Source organism: Atractosteus spatula, chromosome 7, assembly GCF_055471065.1.
Source record: "Atractosteus spatula isolate fAtrSpa1 chromosome 7, fAtrSpa1.hap1, whole genome shotgun sequence".
Lineage (NCBI taxonomy): Eukaryota > Metazoa > Chordata > Actinopteri > Semionotiformes > Lepisosteidae > Atractosteus > Atractosteus spatula.
The window spans coordinates 53,764,048-53,785,271 of NC_142712.1; the positions used below are offsets into that span (position 1 = coordinate 53,764,048).

The following is a 21,224-nucleotide window of genomic DNA, read 5'->3' on the forward strand; positions in this document are numbered from 1 at the left end:
ATAACTACTGTAGTTACCAAACATTGGAAACAGGTTAGTAATTACATTTTCCTGCTAGACTACTTACATTTTCATAAACTAAAGATTTTTATAGGCATTTTTGCCTAAGATTTTTTAAAAGATATTTACTGCAAAGAGATCCAGTTCTTAAGTTGGGTGCTCTTGTGAGCAGCAGTCGGATCAGGCTTTGAGGTGGTAATAGTTCTGACAAGTTTAAGTGCATTCAAGCTTGCAGAAGAATATTAATCACGTCAACAACTTCTTTTTGTCTTCTCTTTGATTCCCATATTTCAGACAAAATCTTGGAAGCAGCAATACTTACTGGGAAATTTTGCAGTTTGTCGTTGAGACAAAACGTCCAGTGTAATGGATATTGCATCTCACCACGTTGTTTGTGAAATCTGACTCCAGTATGGAATACTTGGGGTTCACTTGTAGCTGTGGGACAAACAGCACTGTTTAAATAAATAAGTATACTTTATGTATTTTGAAGCATATACCCAAGGAAAAGTTTAATATTTTTCTGTGTATCCTTCTTTTCAAGGTAAATAACAATACAACCCCTAAATTTAATAGTCCAAATCCTCCAAAAAGAATTTGAATTTTCTCATTTTCTCTGTTACGTATTTTATACATACATTGTTGTGCAAAAGTCTTACATGTTTTGACACACTCAGAACACAATCAGAAATGACAATATTTATCTTCTGAATTTCAACAATTCAAAGTCTTCATTAGTGTTTTTAACTACTATAACAACTTTTTATTAATACAGCTGAGTATTAATGAGCTGAGATGGACAAGTTGAAACAAATCTTGTAATGTAGTAATCTAAAATCCTCATAATATCAGAATATTCTATAAACTATGCATGGGCTGGCAAAATAAGAACATAGGTAAGTTTACAAACAAGAGGAGGCCATTTGACCCAATTAGTCTGTTTGGAAATTAGTAGTAAATTGATCCAAGGGCTATTTATATGAAATTAATTTATCTATATGAAATATCAGTCCAAGTAGGTAGCTGTGTCAGCATGCGTAGGCTGCAAAGGAACAAGTAAAGGTTTATTCCATGCTGAAAATGGAAGAAAAGAAACACATTTAGGCTGTGGAGCCTTAGCTAATCCAACTAATTTAATTACCTTTAGCTGTTCCTTGTCATTAATGTAATTTGATTATCTTGACACATTCATAAATCTAAAAGGTTATTATTTGTACAGTAGATCTGTCAGGATTTACTCTCATAAAACTATTATTATAAAAACAAAACCTAAAAAATGGTTAACATTTCAATAGACAATAACCACAGAATTTTGTCTGTATAAATGACAAAAGGGGTTTTATTCTTACCTTGAGAATATAGTTTCCTGGTTGAACATCTGTGATGTCAATCCATTGGCAATCAATGTCAGCATTATATGTATCATAGCAACCAGGACTTAGACCCTACACAAGAGCAAGAGACAGCCTCTAATGTAGAAAACAATTTATATCTCAATAAATTAATACTTAATAATTATTAAGTATAATTTATTAATGCAGTCTTAATAAATTCCCTGCTTGTTTAAAAATATTTGCTTATTATTCCAAAAGCATGAGTTAGAATTTGTTTATTGAAATTCTTGATCACAGCAGGAGAAGAAAAATAAGATGAGTTTCAGCTGTAAATGATACAGATACAATGATACAATGACACCATGATTAAATACTATACCACGATCATTTTTTATTTTACAAATGATTGCAAAATGTTCTAAAATGTTCTAAAGTTTCTTATTTTACAATGTTATACAGCACCATTTATCTTAATCTTGTAGGGAAGTGGAATTCTGACAAATCAAACTGATTGATTTGCTTCAGATTGTATCTATTAATTGTGTACAAGTACAGTACTGTATATAGATAAGAACTTAAATACTATTCTTTTTTATATCACACATTATATTTTCTGTAAACCACATCCTTATAATGTTTTAACCATCTTTTAACTTTCTTTTTAAGCATTTTCACATTTTCACACAGATAAATTCATGGTAAAAATGCACCTTCTTTACCTTTTCAATATATACTAATATATACATGAAACAATAGCTAAATGAGTGTAGTATTGAAATAGCTTCAGCTTAACAACAGCCAAGAAGGATTATCTGTTCTAAAAACCCATAATTCAATAATAAAATCCATATTTTTATTATATAAAAGTTTTGAATACAATTCAAAAGTCCATAATCAGTGATATACAAAAACAAGCTAATGTAGGTTTTATTGATTTTTTTTCAAAACTCTACCACAGTGATACTGTACCTGGGTGTGAGATGTACAGGCATAGCGTTTCAAGTGACCAAAGTCACATGTGGTGTCTTCAAGGCAGAAACTAGCTTTGTGGCCCTCTGCCACCTTGCGTCCAGTTGAGACATCCAATAGGTCGTAATGGCTGAACTCACCCATACTGTGGTAGTGCCTGTTGAAAGAACATAGCTCACAGATCTCCAAAAAAAAAAGAACTTTTGACCCATATTAGAATAACCTAAGAAGTGGCTGAATAAATCCTGTTATACCAAAACAAAAATGATTGAGCTGGGACAAGTGGAGGTGCACATCAGGCAGCAATTAAAGCTGGAACTCTTTCTAGGTAAGTCTCTACCAGATTTGCTCACTGGCCCGGTGTAAGTTTTACCCATTATTCTTGGCACAATTATTTATGCTCCCTCAATTTGCTTGGGAATTGCTAATTGGACAGCAGCTTTCAAGCCTTTCTACAATTTCTCAACAGGATTCAAGTCAGGACTCAATGTGCCACTGAAGGACAGTGATTTTCTTGATTTTTAAACCACTCCATTGTAGTTTTTTGCTTTGTGAATTGGATCATTATGCTGCTGAAGGGCAAAATTTTGTCCCAGTTTTAAGTCTTTAGATTTGCTTGTATTTTGTTCCATCAGTTTCCACAAGTTTCTCGGCAGATTTACATCAGAATGATAACATACTCTTTACTACAGGGTGAGTGTTGACTGAGTAATGTGCTATGTTGGGTTTGTGACAGGTGTAACACTTTGCACTTAGATCAAAATGTTTTAATTTTATTGCGTCGGACCACGTCCGTTTTGTGGAGTGACCAGGATATTGTTGATCTATGGACATTTTCTCCCATCCCAGCCACTGAACTTTGCAATTCTTTCAAAATGTGAATGACTGTTGGTCATGTAGTGGCATCCTTAACCAGTTTCCTCCTTCCCTGACTGCTCAGTGTGGAGGGGCAGCCTGATGTAGGCAGTGCCTGACTTTTTACTATTTAGATGGTCGAATTCAAATAGATATTAAGGATCTTTGAAATGTTTTTATACCATTCTCCTGATCTGTGTCTTTATAAAACTCTATCCCTGAGTTGTTTTGAAAGTTCCTTGATCTGCATAGTTGAATACTTGCTTGAAATTAACTATCTGAGTGAAGGACCGTACACAGGTAGGAGTATTTATTCTGAAGTCATGTGAACTACTGTAATTGCATGCAGACAGAGGCCACTCAACTGATTGTTTTGCTCATTAAGGTAATTTTGTAATCTAAATTAATTAGGTTTGACAGAGCAAAGTGTTTGAATACTTGTGCAATCATGACTTTTCAATTTTTCTTTCAAATTAATTATCTGTTTACCTCTTTTTGTTTTCTGCTTTGAATATGTGGAGAAGGCCGTGTACATAATTTTTAATTGCTACAATAAAATGACAAGACTGCAATCTTAAAGCAACTCATGTGACAACTTGCAAGGATCTGAAGACATTTTCAAGGCACTGTATGCAAAACACGTGGATCCTTTAGAAGAAAAGCATTATTCAAATTTAAGCAATTATTATAATTATTTATTATAATGTTAAAGACGCACACACCTTATCATACAGTATGCAAGTAATATGTGACCGTGGAGACTCACATTATTATTATTTTTATTATTATTATGACTAGAGGGGTTATGTACACAAATTACTTCTATATCCAGCAGGATCTCAATACCTGCAAATTTAACATTCACAAATTCGCTTATTCTCTATTTGGTCTGACTGAGGAGGTCTTGCATGGAAGCAAAGCAGAGCGGGATGAAACCGAGCCAAAGGGTAAGCACAAAATATCTGCACAACAGACTTGAATCATAAAATGAATCCAGCTATTGAGTGAGCTTCTCCCTGCCCCCTACCTAGTTAGCCACTACCCAGCATCCTCATCTCAGCGTGGTCATGTTTTTGTATTGTAGCGAACACTTCCAGTTGTGTCTGCAGTGTGGGGAATGATAGGTCAGAGATGACTTTACAGGCTCTCTAACAGTCTTGTTGCCCTTTTCTTTACAGTGGGGTGTGCTACACATGGAGGCAGAGAGAGAAATTGCAGGTTGGACCCAGCGTAGGAATTCATGATGTTTATTTAGCCATATAACCTTTTAACTCACAACTGGCAACCCACTGAAGCTAAGCAGGTCTGAGCCTGGTCAGTACCTGGATGGGAGACCTCCTGGAAAACCTAAGGTTGTTGCTGGAAGAGGTGTTAGTGTGGCCAGCAGGGGGCACTCACCCTGCGGCCTATGTGGGTCCTAATGCCCCAGTGTAGTGATGGGGACACTATACTGTAAAAAGGTGCCGTCCTTCGGATAAAACTTCGGATAAAACGTAAAACTCTCTGTGGTCATTAAAAATCCCAGGGCGTTTCTTGAAAAGAGTAGGAGTGTAACCCCAACGTCCTGGCCAAATGTCCCATTGGCCCTTTCCAATCAAGGCCTCCTTATAATCCCTGTCTATGAATTGGCTCCATCACTCTGTTCTCCTCCCCACTGATAGCTGGTGTGTGGTGAGCGTTGTGATGCACTATGGCTGCCGTTGCATCATCCAGGTGGGGCTGCACACTGGTAGTGGTGGAGGGGAATCCCCATTACCATTAGCTATATAAGTCTAAGCAATTATTAATTATTATTATTATTATAGCGATTACTCTAAATTTGTGATTAGTGTTGTTTGTTTAAGTTGATCAGCAATATTTTAAATTAACTTAAAGCCAATGCATTAGTACTTTAATTATCATATAAGGAAGGATGGCTTGTTTTGTAACCATACTGTACATACTGTAATACATTATGCAGAGGAACAGGGGTGGACTTGCTTATATGTGAATTTGGCTATTCACAATAGTTCACTGTAATGAGACACCAAGATTGGGACCCTGCTGTACACCAGCCTGTCTACATCATTTAGGTAGAAGAATCCAGGAAATAATTGGCTTCTCTGAATTGGCTTCATTACTCTGCTCTCCTCCCCACTGAGAGCTGGTGTGTGGTGAGTGTTCTGGTGCACTATGGCTGCTGTCGCATCATCCAGGTGGGGCTGCACATTGGTGGTGGTGGAGGGGATCCCCATTACCTGTAAAGCGCTTTGAGTGGAGTGTCCAGAAAAGCGCTATATAAGTGTAAGCAATTATTATTATTATTATAAATATCGCACCTTGTAACTTTTCAATTCAATTCAATTCAATAACTTCTTTCCAGGGACTGCAAGCATTTTACTCTAAAGTAAGTAAAAAAGGAGAGACTAAATTTATATCTAAATTATTATAATTAAGAAGTACATACTGCACTTATAAAGATGTAAGTATTTAAACCCTATGTAACATTTGACTTTTAATGTTTCCTTTATTTTATATTCCATTATGAATTCATTATTAAAAGATTTTAATGCATTTGGCAGATCCCATTTGGGCATGATTAATTTGTTGAAAAGGTATATTTTTTAAATCCTGATCTTCTTGATGTGTGTCAATTAATGTCAAAGTAATTACCATTTGTTCGACAAATCTAAACCTTCAATATATTTTTATGAAATTGATTCACACCGTGAGGCTCACTCTATCCTTGTTAATTCTAATATTGTTCCAGGTAAACAAAAGCTAACGACAAGATGAATCGTGGAAAATGAGCAAATTAAATTGTTATGACCCATTTCACAATGTTAGAAAAATAATTGTGTTAAGAGACTTAAATCTGCTTCACTCTCAATTATGATTTTCACAAAGACATGACTTTGTGAACAAATTACTAACACAAAACCACAGGCATTAAATAAAAAAGCAATAAGAAAACAATTTGATATCAAAATCAATTTGATACTTTTGTTAAAGAGATGGTTTATTTGCTCAGCTAAATGATCACCATACCACAACTATGACCTGTGAAACGACCTTGTTAACCTTGTCAATTTAAAGCAGACTGCATGAATAACTCTAAAGATGAAACTTAGAGTTTGTTTTTGACACATAAACAAAATTAAGCAAAATCACTATCAGTGCTTTATTGCTAATTACTCGAAATATTACAAATGCAAATCTGTTTTTAGTACAACGATTGCTCAGGTGACTTCTCAAAATACCTGTTGTATTGCTTTTAAACAAAATATAGATGCATACAGTATACTGTAGATTATATTTTTACTGTTCACCATCTCTTTCTTTCCTCCAGCAAACTAAACATGCAAACCACTAGTGAAGAGTACTTCTTAATTAATAGCAATAATAATAATACAAGGATGAAGCAACCCATTGGCTTTCTAATGGTGTACGGAAGCTTAATTAATGCCCTGAAATCCATCTGCTTGGGTTTAATAATTTCAGCAAGTCTCTGTGCTTATAAAGCATGTTGATAATCATGAAAAGAACATGATTTCAAACTATTTTACACCTCTGCCAAATGATCATTTTTAACTAGGTCTGTAAGATTTTATAGTCATTAGGTTTTATTTGTTTTAAAGGGCAAATATGACAACAAGCTATCTAGTTGACTTGTAAAATAGTTTTAAGTAATATGAGTGTTTGCGTGCTCCAGCTTGTGTTTAAAAGATACCAATTATTTCTTATTAGTCAATTTAACCAGGGATTTCCTAATTATCAAGGGTGCTACCATATACCTATATTGAATTAAGAGCAATATGTAAAATAATGGTAACATTTTACAGTATAAACCAGTCCTTATAAATCTATTAATCAGTGTCTTAATATGGCTGTGAGTGACTCTTACTGTTCCTCATAGAGTGACTGACTTTTCCTTAAGCAACATTTAACGTTGCAAGATTTAATATATATTGAGATTAAATGAAAAAAGAACACCCCACATTTGCTTATACCTACATGGACTAATTATCTAAGTTTTTCAAAATTCACCCAATCAATTACCTTATACAATATGATATGATACAATACACTTTACTAATCCCCAAGGGGAAAATTGCCAGCACAGCTCCTAGACCTAAAAGATCATACAAATTACTATATACACACATGACAATTACTTCAAAACACACATCATGCAGTACACCGACACAATTAATCAAACTATATAGTGCACTATTCCTAAAAATAGTACTAAAAATAGTAAAAGTCCCAGATGAAAAGTCTTAAAATCCTTTGGAGTTATTCATCATATGGTTAGCCTGTGATAAAAAGGATGTCCTAAGCCTCTACGTGGTGCATCAGGGAGCTAAAAGGTGACAGCTGAAGAGGTTTTGTTTTTTAATCCAAAATCAATGTTTAGAGAGGATGCCACACATTTCCCTCCATAAGTATATCACAGCAGCACTTGAGTCCGTGCACGGAGCCAAAATTTTCACCAAATTGAATCTACTGAGGGCCTAAATTTAATCCGCATTCATGAAGGGGACAAGTGGAAAAGCGCATTCATGACAACCCATGGACATTATGAGTACTTGGTCATGCCTTTTGGTTTAGTAAATGCCCCATCGATTTTTTAAACCTTTATTAATGATATTTTTCTTTAATACAAACATTTTTCTTGGTATACTTGGATGACATTTTAATTTTTTCCAGTAATTTCCAGGATCATGTACTCCATGTTAGAGAAGTACTCTCTCGGCTCATACAGAATAAACTACATGTCAAACTGGAGAAATGTACGTATATTCCAAGCTTCCAAGATCCATTTTTTAGGTTACATAATCTCTCCTGAAGGTATAGAAATTGACTCTGTCACTGCAATTACAGATTGGCCCACACCTAAGAACCTTAAGCACATACAACGGTTTCTTGGTTTTGCTCATTTTTTTACAGGAGGTTTATGGTTTTTTGAAACTTCAGCTCTGTGGTTGCTCCTATAACTCTTTTGACTCGCAAAGGACCAAGACAAGGTAAATGGCCCCTCAAGCGGATCACCTTGATCCCTCTTTCCCTTTTATTGTCGAGGTCAATGCATCCGGTCACGGTGTTGGAGCTGTTCTCTCACAACGCCATGGGGAAAGACAGCTTCTTCACCCCTGTGCCTTCTTTTCTAAAAGGTTATCTTGTGCAGAGATGAACTATGATGTAGGTAACCGCAAACTTCTGGCAATCAAGTTAGCTTTGGAGGAACAGAGGCACTGGCTGGAGGGAGGTCATCATCCGTTTCTGATCTACACAGATCACAAAAACCTAGCGTATTTGCAATCTGCCAAACGTCTATGTCCCCGCCAAGCTAGATGGTCCCTTCTTCACCATATTCCACTTCCTTATCAGCTACACTCCAGGCTCCAAGAACGTCAAAGCAGATGCTCTTTCTCGCATCCACAACCCTCCTGAGACTGAACTGGTTCCTGATCCCATCATTCCACCTGGTAAGTTCCTGGCAGCCGTAAGATGGGACATTGAAGAAATAGAAGCGTCTTGGCTGGTCAGATGGTACCTCCTCAGTGCCCCCCGGATAAATTATTCGTCTCAACCCCGGTTAGATCTTTGGTTCTTCAATGGGGACATGACTCCCGTTTCGCCAGACACCCTGGAATCCGACGTACATTGGATTTTATCTCCAGAGACTTCTGGTGACCAACAATTGCTAAGGACGTAAGGGAGTATGTCCAGGCCTGTTCTATCTTTTCCTGAATTAAGTCTTCAGAGGTATGGGGAAGGATTTTGTAGGGACTGGTACAATACATTATATTTTCCAAAGCCCTGGAACTTTGTGAAGTGTTAGTAATAGATTGAACAAGGACTGCAGAATAGAACACAGTTCATTTGAAATAGGTTTTTAGTACTTATATAAGTTGATTTTCTTTCTTTCTTTTTTCTTCTTTAACTGGTTTAAAATAAAAAGATGTTATTTGATCTTTTTATCTGCCAAGCCAAGCGTGACACCGTCAAAACAAAAACCATTCCTTCTGCCCTTATATGACACAAAGCAACCATTTGTTCTGTAATTGGTAATGACATCTGTGATGACTGTATTTTTTGTTACTATAATCCAGATTTTCTGTGGAAAAAAACATTTTAACTTAATTCAATTTTGTACAATAGAAGCAGAATAAATTGTCCATGGAAAATTTAAATGTTATAGAGCAATAATCTAAAGCACACAGCCATTCATGGCCATTTGGTTGGCAGACACTCTTTATTTAATAAGAATAATTAGTTAAATGTCCAGAAAAGATTTATTGAAAGGCATCAGTAACATTAAAGAACTAAAAAATGGACAGCTAAAATGACTCATTCCAGATAACATTTATGTTGCAACATTTACTACAAAAATGTTTTCTTCTGTTTGTTATTAAATGATTATAAATCACAGGAATTTAATCATGCTAGGAATTAGATAATATAATTTTGTATTTTTTCATTTTTTCTTCTTGTATTTAAACAATTTCAGATTTTATGTATCTTTATTATGATATGCAAAGGAACAAGTAATAGGTTTATTCCATGCTGAAAAAAAGAAGAAAGAGAACACAACGTTTCGGCCGTGGAGCCTTCTTCAGGTGTGAGAGAGACAGGGCAGTAGGCAAAGGTAAAGTGTTTTTACCTTTACCACTTTACCTTTGCCTACTGCCCTGTCTCTCTCACACCTGAAGAAGGCTCCACGGCCGAAACGTTGTGTTCTCTTTCTTCTTTTTTTCAGCATGGAATAAACCTATTACTTGTTCCTTTGCAGCCTACGCATGCTGACGCAGCTACCCACCTTTATTATTATATTGCATCTTTATTATATGTAAATTAAGATTATTATATAGAAAGCTACAAATATACAGTATGTACAGTATGCCAATGAGCCCCATTTTTCCAGGTACCCTGACACAGGAATCTCCAGGTTGGGTTGTAAATATCAAGTTTATATTATGGACCAGGTAGGTCCTGAGTAAAAAAAGGAATAAATTGAACAAAAGTATCATAGTGTCTGAATCAAAAATATGTATTTGACCTGGACATTTGACTGACCTTGAGTAGGTTTTGAACAACTCTTTTGGAGTCTGTACTTTCCCTTAGTGACTGAGTGAACAAACTGCATAAAGCCGAGGTGAACTGGATTGCACAGACAGAGCAATTACAGAAGAGGCTAACTTAATGTCCTCAGGTGGCCAGTATAGCATCAACTACTAGCTTGGTAAGTTTATATTAAAAACTATGAATGTCTTGACATTTTTATTTGTCCTATAAAGTACAAGAAATGTTCATCTGAATGTGTACATTCAAGGCTGGAATGCACTGGTCCACTAATTCCAGGAAATCGGATTTCTCATACCCAGGTGGCTCCAATTGAATTGCTGGAGCAAAAATCCACTGTGCAGCTGTTTCATAGACCAGTAGATATAACATGAAGGGTAATTTAGCCTATGGGTTTTTGAACACCATTATCTTACTTATTTTAGAAAAGTACATATTCTCAATTCATAGAGAATGCAGGGATCTGGTTCAAACGGCTGAGGAATTGTAGATTTCTTTCTTGAAGAGAACATTTGCTTAGAGACTGGATGCATGACTAGTCCTGTCTTGAGTACTATTCAGAAGTGCTTTATGCTCAGCCTTGGTTGGATACCACCCACGTTTCAACAGGCGAGACTGGAAGTCTGAATGAGAGTTAAAAAATGGCTTCTTAGCCGGACATAGAAAGCATTCCAATGCCTCTATCTAATTTTTATGACTAATTTCTGCCAGTTAAAATTCGTTCTGAGCACGAGAGTTAGCTAATGGCATATTTACTGGGAATGTAACATCAGAGAATGCGGTCTTGACAAAAAAAATATTTAGCAGGGCCCTGACATTTGCACTCCATAAACTGCCACCCAGACATCAGGAAGCTAAAAAACCCCACAAAGCACCTGCACAAATAACAAATGGTGGCCTCTGACTTCTTAGGTCAAATGCCATTAAGTAGTTGGTGTACAAAACATTGGATTGTAATTGAATAACCAACCTTACAAAGTAGAGGCAAGTAAAAATCCTTAAATTGTGCTTAAAATACATTTTCATCTAAAAGATGAGAAAATGTGTGTGCTGAAAAGTACTTATCTTAGAAATAATCAAATACCTTTCGATTCCAGACATTCATGTACAGTGCATTGCAACGCTAAATTAAACCATAAACATGATTTATTTACACAAATACTTAAGTGTATTCTGTCATCCAGTAAGATGTAAGGAATGTCAGATTAATAATAAGATAAAAGCTCTATGAATTCACTCTTCTGTGTCACTTAATGTAGTATCTTTTGTGTATTTATTAACAAGGTATTATTAATAATGATTTTAAGAATAAAAATCAAAAATTGTCTATTTAATCAAATTACAAACCAATTTATGGTGTTGTCAGTGAAAGCTGGACAATCAATGTTAATGCCTCTGTAGGTACCGTGAGACGTGCAGTGTGAAATATTGCAGATGGTTTTTATGGAATGTGCTCTGTAGGAAAGTGTGCATGTTTTCCATCAGCCCCATGCTGGTATCAAGGAACACAGCATCCTGCTGAATAGAATAACAGTTGCCACTTTCAAATTAAAACTGGGGCTAAAGATAAATAAAAGGTTATTCTAAATTTGAATGAAAATCAGAAATGGCTCATTTCTGATTTGGTGGCTGTAAATTACAAATTGAAGCATGGCTCTCAGGACTTTTCTAACTTTAGTCACAAGGTGTAGAAAATGTACATTGGCAAATGTCCATTGTACTTAGTCCTGCTTATACAGCGTGTTAGATATACATGCATTACGCATCTACTTTAGTAGTCTCATGAGTGTGCTTTCCACTTAGATTACTGAAACATGTCTGTTCCCCATTTCCACTACATTTCTGTTAAACATAATGTGTCATTTCCTGATAATATCTACAGTATTATTATGTAATATAACTCAGCTACTTAGTTATTACTTTCACTAAATACATTGAGTTTTGGCTAAATTCTTATGTTAATAAGTACATCAGGATAGTCTGTATTCACAAAATGATGACACAATTGAATATCTGTTATTCTTCACTAGTCAATTAATCCAAATCTCTTTTATTCTCAAGTAATGCTAAGAGTTAGCATTAGGTAATAAAAATGTATTATGCTGATCTTTTTTGTTTTATTCAATCATGGTCTTAAAACAAAACTTAGTACTGCTACTGGTATAAACACTGAATATACACAGATACAAATCTATGAGTACAGGCATAATTCAATGTGATGTAATGTGATGTACAAATGTGCAAAGATGAGATTCTTATAAATGGCCAGTGGTCAGATTTACTGTGAGGCTACTAGAAGGGTTTTATTGAAGCTATCATTTATAAGCATATAACATCTGAATATAAAGACAAACTTCATAAAGTATGTGGAAGAAACACTGAAAGATAATTTATGTAGTTTCACTCTTGATTAATTCCAGTCCTCATGCAAGCTAGCAAACTCCTAAGAGACCAAATGAAGCAATTCCTATTGACGTCATTCTGAAATGTTTCTAATCTGTTAATGGTCAGTTAACATACCACAGTGATTAGGAAAGCAAAATCCTCCGAGCTGCACTAGAAATCCAAGGCATTATATCCTAAAGCTAATGATGCCATTGGGGATGCAAGTCCAGTTCAAGTATAAAGAATTGAGTGAGGTTCACAAATGATATTACATCCCAAACAACACACAAGTTTGATGCAGTCTATGAGGTCCAAAGATTTTAAACTGGAAACTCACAAACATTCTCTAAAGTTTCCAACTAGATTGAATAGTATGTGCATGCTAAATTGAAGAAAATGTGTTAGGCTTTCATAATTGGACTAGAATCTCATAATAGAACAAGATTAAACTGTGTACTAAGTTTCCCTTTAAAAAATTACTTAATTATTCTCAGCCTTGAAATAATTTTCAGGAGAAAATAGTCATCTTTTAGGGTTAAGTGGTACTTAATGTTCCTTTTTTGATCACAGCTTGCAAATAGTAAGGAAGACAGAGCCCATTACACATAGTAATTTGAAGAATTAAGGTGTTTGTAACACACGTCCCATTGTCAAGACAGTGGTAATCTGAGACTAATTTAAATGTGACCTGCCTGGGAAGTGAAATTGAACGAGTTTTAACTGGAATAATAATATGCTCCAATTTGTTTTCTTATAATTCCTTTTACAACACGTAGCATAAAGAAGTCTGAAAATGACTTTTTAACATACAGATACTAAATTGTAGTCATTTCAGAATCAAATAATGTTTGTTTCAAATACTTTCAAGCACTACATTATTGAAAGGGAGATTTTGAGTACATAAAGGAACAAGTAATAGGTTTATTCCATTCTGAAAAAAAAGAAGAAAGAAAACACAACGTTTCAGCCATGGAGCCTTCTTCAGGTGTGAGGTCACCATCCAAAAAAGTGCAATAATGCTGATGTACTGTACAATACTCACTGGTGACAGCTGTGCCACTCCCAAGTGTGGCGTGGCCTGTTGGGCAGGAAGTCTGCTGTTCCCTGGTTTTTAACCCTTTGAGGGAATCGCAGAAGAACCCTGATGTCATAGTCTGATGCGTCAGAACCATAGGCAGAGCTGCAAGGGGACAGAATAGATAAACATCTGTATGGCAAAAATGAGTTGAATGAAGGGATTCCGTAAAATGCCTTTTAAAAGACCTTTTCTAGTTTGTTAGAAAGACAATTTAAGGTGACAATGGAAATGTTTTAGATGATAAAATGATGAGTTACACATATGAAACAGTGGTCTTTCATGTTCAGTGTTATTGTTATCAGAGATCTTAAATATAACTCAGTAGTCACCTGCTTAGAGGCATTTGTTCGCACAAAACAAGAGTGAAACAAAACCCGTGTTACAAAAAACAGCTTTGGTAGAAATCCTTGGTAAAAGAGGTTTGAAGCTGGATCAACAGGCTTACATCACAGTTTGCCAAGCTGTGTCTAGGACATTTTACCAGAACAAAGCTTCCCATCCTGTTTAATTCGAATGGCTGTTGAAGTAACATTTTCTTAAATAACACTGTTTACTGATGTTTTTCCTTTTGAGCTGTTACTGTGCTGAGACTTTTTTAGTGACTCAGCCACAGTGATTCACACTCTTTATTTGTGGGATATCATTGTGGTGTGTTTACGATTTTTAAAATGTAATGTCAAATTCTAAAAAAGAAAACAAATAATAAATGTTTCCATGTGAGTTCAAAAATTAATGGTATCACAGTGTTGTTAACAGGGCTGACTTTTATTTTACAATTAATGATGCATTTAACACCAACAGTAAAACCTCATGTGTACAGAGGCCAACTTGTTTAGTGAATTTTGAAATTTTGCCAACAGCAGCAAACACATTGTACTGAAAAAGAAAGAATAATATCACTTGTTATTGCTAATGTAAAACAAAAAAATTAGCACACACCAGAGGGGCACCTAGTGACTAGAACAACACTCATTTATCTTGTAACAGTTGTTGACTTTGCATGGAATTATAAATTATATCAAGCCATCTGTCCATGATTACCATGAAATACATCTGTCCATGATTATTATTTATAATAGTTATGAAAAAAGCTGTATAAAGTTGTATCCACTGGTCAGTTGGCTGCAGCAATAACATTTCAAATATGAATGACACTATACCTGACTGACCAAAACTCTTGTTAATTAGCTTGTGTTGACAAAGCAGAGTAAGAAGATTAAATAACTGTACTACTATGAAAGCACTAGTTACTGGCGCATAATGAAACAAAGGTTACCAATGGTGAAAATTAATATTGAATATACAGAGGAATGTAAAGGTGCCCCTTGTGTCTCACTTTACTAAAATAGTACATATTTTGATAAGTAGGAAAATTTCCAGCCATGACTACAATGTCTTCCTATTAGCAAATGGAAAATATGTTGGAACTAACTTTGTTCATTGTACCACCGTGACAGCTGTAGAACAGCACAGCATAGCCAGTTAGATGAAGAACTCTTATACTTAGTCTCTTCCTATGTCATGCACAGTGTCAAGAGAATGAACCCAGTTATTAGGTTCATCGGAGTAAAAGATAATTTCCTGCAGAGGAAATAACAATCTGTGGGCTACAGCGAGAAAGTACTATTTGAAGGGGGTATTATGAAATTTTATGAAATTGGGAGTTAAACAGAGATAAAAAGATGTTATGTTACAATTTTTTGTAAGACGCGTATGAACCAAAGGCTTACCTGGCAAGGCACTTTTCCTCAGCCGCACAGCGCAGGGAGTAGAGGTGGGCCCGCTGGATGTAAGTGGAAGCCTGCACATAGTTTGGGTCAGGAATCAGATCTGGTAACCCTAGAAAAAGACCATGGAAGATTATCAGTGAATCCATTTCCATCTTTTAACCTTTAATTATCTGATGAAAACAGAATTTAGACAGTTGCATACTCCTAAAGATGATCATGTACAGTATGGAGCAAAACTAAGAAAATAAGGAATTAATCATTTTTGTTTCACATATAGAACCCACTAACTGCAAACACCACACCATACAGAGAACGAGAAATGTTATCTTTCTTGGTTTATATTTTAGTTTATTTTTTAACTGTTGTATGCCAATACATCATATATACAGTACAGTATATACAAACACTACTGAAAACACTTAAATCTTGATATATTATAATACTAAGGCATACATTTCTCTCCCTCTGAAAATGGAAAAATTGAATGCTAATATTGAAACACTGCAATTCAGATATTATCCTTATAAAGCACACATCCATTTAAAGTTGGAAAATTCTTTATGAAGAGGTAATATGGTAATATCTGATGAACGCACACCATCTGAATCATTCACAAAGCCTGAAAGTGAAAACAATCTCTTCTTTAATCAGTAGTGACTAATTGCATTGAATTCCAGATTGTCATCAACTGATTGTGACCCAAGATCACAGTGAAACGGAAGAAGCATTTTAATGTTAAGGTCTTCCTTGAAGCCTGAATTTAGGTGTTCAAATGTTTTCAGTTGAAGAAAATAGCAGAACTATCTTTGTCCTATCTTTGTCTCTCTTTCATAATAAAGCTGTCTTTTAGCATGATAAAATTAATACCCAGATTTTGATAGACAACAAAGTTATATTATTTATTTATCTTGTTTTTCTGAATTGTATGTATGTTTGATGATTATATGCTATAGCATGAGTGATATGTATTAATTTGATTTTTTCCTGTTTGTAACGGTTTTCTTATAGAACTTGTGTGGATTTACATTTTAGGAACATAACAAGTACAATATAATTAAGCATCTTTGTTGGAATACCTAATTAGGTGAATTTTATTTTGAAACCTACAAAAAAAAAACAAGAAATGCCTTGATTTAGAAAAATATATAATTAACAATAAGATTTAAGTCCAGAATACCAAACTATATGTGCATGAGTGTTTTAAAGTCTTGATGAAGTATTCCATGTTATTTTGAAAGTGTATCAATACGAAAAAGAATTAACAATGGCAATAAACAAATCCTCTTTGAAGGCTTATGTTGATTCTATTTGTGTTTTAAATGGTTTCACACAAAAATGAGCTTTTACAGAAGACAAATTAGCTTCAACCTCATTTTACAGAATCTTACAGAATTCAGATAAATAGTTCTAATTACTGGCCTTTAATTAAAGGAACGTCCAGTACTGTTATGTTTATTTAGTCAGCTAATGAAAGGATGATGTCATCAAGAGTATATTATTTCTACAGAAAGTCTGTTTTAATAGAGAAAGGGTAGGTGGAGGGATATTGTAATAACACAACAGAGAATTAACATGTATAACTGTTTCCTATCACCTTGGTAGCTTTATATTTTTATTCACAAAACTTCCAAATCCTGTATTGCAAAATATTTTCTTGTTTTTCCATTTTACGAACGATGCTCTGTTATTCTTGGGTGAAAAAATAGTAAATAAATGTATATTATTGCAGTGTTTGAGTTTAATCCAATAACTAGGCAGCTAATGCAAACACAGACACTGTAATCAATCTGAAAGTTGTATACCCAAACCTTTATTTTGTAGTATTACATTATGAATATAAGGCCTCTTTGAAAATGAGTTTTTATATTTTAACATAAGTAGATTAAATCAAGTACCAAATGTTTCAAAGCACATGCTTTTCAGAAATGCATTTCAGCAAACACACTGAACACTGTAAACCATTAAAATAACTGCATTAAATCCTATAAGTATAAATATAATACTATAGTTTCCACTAAATTCATACCATTTTCAAATACTTTTGCTATTCAGGATCAAGTATGGTTTTACTATAGCAAGGAGAGGAAAAAGAAATAAGCTCAGGGGCACAATTAAAACTTAAAATGACCTCACTTCCTTTCTTATAAAGACTGGGCTGCAGACCAACATTCTTGAAAACAGCAGAAAGTGCAGTATGTTCTGATGAACTGCCCTTATGGAATCTTTAGGCTTAAAGTCTTGGACTTAATGATGAGCACAAGATCAGGCAGTAACAGTAAGGTAAATTGTTGGTCAAACAGCTTACGCTGAAGCAAGTAATATCCCGTTAAAATAGAAAAAAACATTAATAATTGCAACCAACTGGCAGGCAGACAGTAAAGCAGTGTAGCAGAAATGATGCATATTTTTTGAATTGCTCAAATTCTGTGATGTAGTTACGCTGAAAACAGGATGGAGCTAGTGCAAGAATGAAATGGATCATTCTAATAGTAGAATTGCTAACCTAGCTATCCTATTTACAGTCACTGACCAACTACCCTTAGTCAAAGGCTAACAACAACCAGATGTTCCTTAATCTACAGGTTTCATGATATTAAAAATGGTAATTAATGTCATGTTGTAATAAGTGGTTTTCTTTGTTTTCGATTCTACTATGGTGCATATTCTAGGCTGGAATTACTCTAGAATAAATTTACTTTGAATTAAAAAAATATTTCACAGTAGGTCTACAGTATATAATTCCTATTATGTACAGTATATAACAGCTTTCTATGTGTTTGCAATATTTCTTATTTTTAATTCTTTTGATTTGATTTTTTAAGGTTTGAGCAGACATTTACAGTATTTACAGCTGTAATTAAAGTTTGTTGCCATTTGGTAAACTGTCCACTTATTAATTAATCAATTTTCTACCTACATTATCCAAAACAAGGTCGCAGGTTAGCCAGAGCCTATCTTGGCAAGCAACAAGCGCAAGGCAGGATTCACTCTGGATGGGATGACAGTTCAGTTTTCCTGGATGTCACTTAACCTACCAGTATGTCTTGTGACTGTGAGAGGTAACCGGAGCACCACATGAATATGGGGATAACATACAAACTTCATACAGAGAGCACCCCAGGAATTAAACCCAAGGCTCCAGTGCTGTGAGGCAGTAATGCTAACCACTGCACCACTGTCACACCATTTGGTAAACAGTGTGTAAATAAAATAGTTTTGTCAAGATGTATATAACCTTTTATCACCAGAACCACATTTTATGTTCTATTTTAAGAAGCTCAAACTATTATTTTAACAGTTTTATTTAAACCTATTTAGGTATTTGAAGCCTTGACTATAACACCAATTACTACATTTAAAATTTGGAAGAGGCTTTTTAAAAATAAATCTTTGCACATGTGCACAAATTTCTGCAGGACTAAGAACTATACTGCTTTTGAAAAAAACCCTCCCAGTGAATCTCAAGATAAGCATAATATAAAACCCATTGCATCTGACTAAGTTTCTGTTGACTTTCTGGTTCCAAAAACCCTTTCCAATTTAAATTTCTTAACTGCTTTAAAACAACTTTTTTTTTCATTTAACTTATCCCAGACTCCTTGAGAAAACTTATCAGGAGCTAAAAAAGGAATGGACCTCACATTGTACCAAAAACATATAAGAGAATTTAACCACAACAAAGTCTGCCTTTCTAGCTAGTGCAATCCTTGTGTATCTACAGCTAAGATCACCACCTCTAGTCTTTCAACATAGCAGAACAGCCTCACTTTGATTATATGACTCACCATAAGCACTGACAATGGAACAAGTTATGAAGACTTTTCTTAGTATTTTGTTGTGAGGGACAGAAGGGGTTGTCTTTCCATATGGTGTATGATGTCTGTAAATGGCACATCCCTGGTACCATGATTTAAGGTTCTTTAGCATGAGAACCCACTGGATGCAGAGGAATAAGAGAATCTCATGTCTTAGTGTGTAAAAGCTTAATTCCATTACTTTTTTCTAAATTGTGCAATACAAATAGAAATTGTAAAAAGTATTAGTCACTTTAAAATCTGTAAACTAATGTACATAGAAAGTACACTTTCTAGGAATTAAACTACTGCTTGTTAAGCACAGAGGGCAAAGCTGTGTTTATGTTCAAGTATAATGAAAGAATTTCATGGCGTCTTCTTGGTTCAGAAGAACAGCACATCTAATACTTTAAAATCTGTAAACTAATGTACATAGAAAGTACACTTTCTAGGAATTAAACTACTGCTTGTTAAGCACAGAGGGCAAAGCTGTGTTTATGTTCAAGTATAATGAAAGAATTTCATGGCGTCTTCTTGGTTCAGAAGAACAGCACATCTAATACACCGATTGTCCATTTCTCTTCCTGGAAAATAAGCTGAACTTTTCAGGATCTCTTTACTAAGTCATTATCTTTTCTGTCACCTTCTTTCAGGAGTGGAGAGCCAAGCAGCATTTCATGTAAGCATTCGACATGACTGTAGGAAATGCTGTGGTTTTCTTGGCAACTTGTTTTTCCCATCCTGGTGAAACTTTGTTTTCTGCCCTCTTAATCTGGAGGAACTACAGATTTCCGTTTTAAGTGGTTGGGTAACACAAACAGAACAAAGAGCTATTTATCACATATAGAGGTTGCTCTTTTGCTTTCAACTCCCTATTTTCTGATTTATTTGATTTTTAACATGTCTTAATTCTATTTTGCTTTTTATTAAGAACATACATATTGGTAAGTGCACACAACTAAAAATCTAATTTTTATTATTGTAATTAATTGTATTATTTGTTGTTGAAAATAACATAAATATATAGGTGCAAGATAAGGCAGATTTAACTTATGGCAAAAATCATTGACCTGAGGCTACATAATTACAGTAGTGGTGGAAACTTTAAAATGACAGAAGTTACGACACTTGGTGGGGGCCTGCATTTGCATTGTACATAAAATAGGCTTTTCTATGTAATGTTACTGGGTCCTAAAATATTTGGTGTTTCTACAAGAAACATGAATATTACACAGCTTATCAATTATACAGGGATTTTTAAAAAAATGTGTGTTCACATTAAATTAAAAGCTTCTATTTGTGACATGAATTCTATACCTACATTTTCTCATGGATTGCACTTTTTCTGAAGTTAAAATATATTCATTTTATTCAAAACGTCATACAACTTGAGTCATTCAAGTCACAGAGACTATCCACTACAACATCCCTACTCATTGAAATCCACCCAGGTTTCATATACAAAAATTTGGTCACAATATATACCAAATTGAAATTGTTAGGACTAATAAACTGTGTAAGGAAAACTTATACAGTACCTGATTTAAATGTTTAGTTTTTTTGCATAATCACGATTCTGGTTCTTTAAACTGTTGATTGTTTTACTTTTGTTACTTCAAAAAAAAAGAAATGCAACTATCCTATCTATTAAGACATGGTGGTGGCTATATGGGTAGCTCATTGTATCCCAAAGATGCTGTGGTATACTATGAGCTAAAATAACCTAACAGTTGCCATCAAAAGCATCCATTCCATGAGTCGGTAAATGTATCATGTCAGTGCATGCATTGATAGTGATGTAAATGTCATTCATGGGATTTCTTCTTCCATTTCACTTAGTTGGTAAATTCTAAATTTGCATGTTCATTTCAGTTAAGTACTTAAAACAATGCTTTAACAAAGAGTTATCAGTGAAGGGCTATCCATAGCAGATTGCCAACTATATTTCACCGATTTTTGTGACATATTGTACTTCCTTTCAGGCATTGCCTGACCTTGAGTTGTACTGTATTGT

The 21,224-nt window shown here is 34.7% G+C and overlaps 1 protein-coding gene across 1 annotated transcript in view; it reads right to left on the reverse strand.

Annotated features, from left to right (window-relative positions):
- Positions 1–261: 261 nt before the first annotated feature.
- The window catches only part of loxl1 (lysyl oxidase-like 1), a 55,252-nt gene continuing 34,289 nt past the window's right edge, over positions 262–21,224 (reverse strand). The window contains exons 3-7 of the mRNA XM_088921848.1: positions 15,417–15,525; positions 13,651–13,788; positions 2,304–2,460; positions 1,350–1,445; positions 262–438 (exon numbers count right to left, since the gene is read on the reverse strand). Of these exons, the coding sequence (XP_088777974.1) occupies positions 319–438; positions 1,350–1,445; positions 2,304–2,460; positions 13,651–13,788; positions 15,417–15,525 (620 nt within the window). The 3' untranslated portion in view covers positions 262–318. The remainder of the gene's footprint in view (positions 439–1,349; positions 1,446–2,303; positions 2,461–13,650; positions 13,789–15,416; positions 15,526–21,224) is intronic.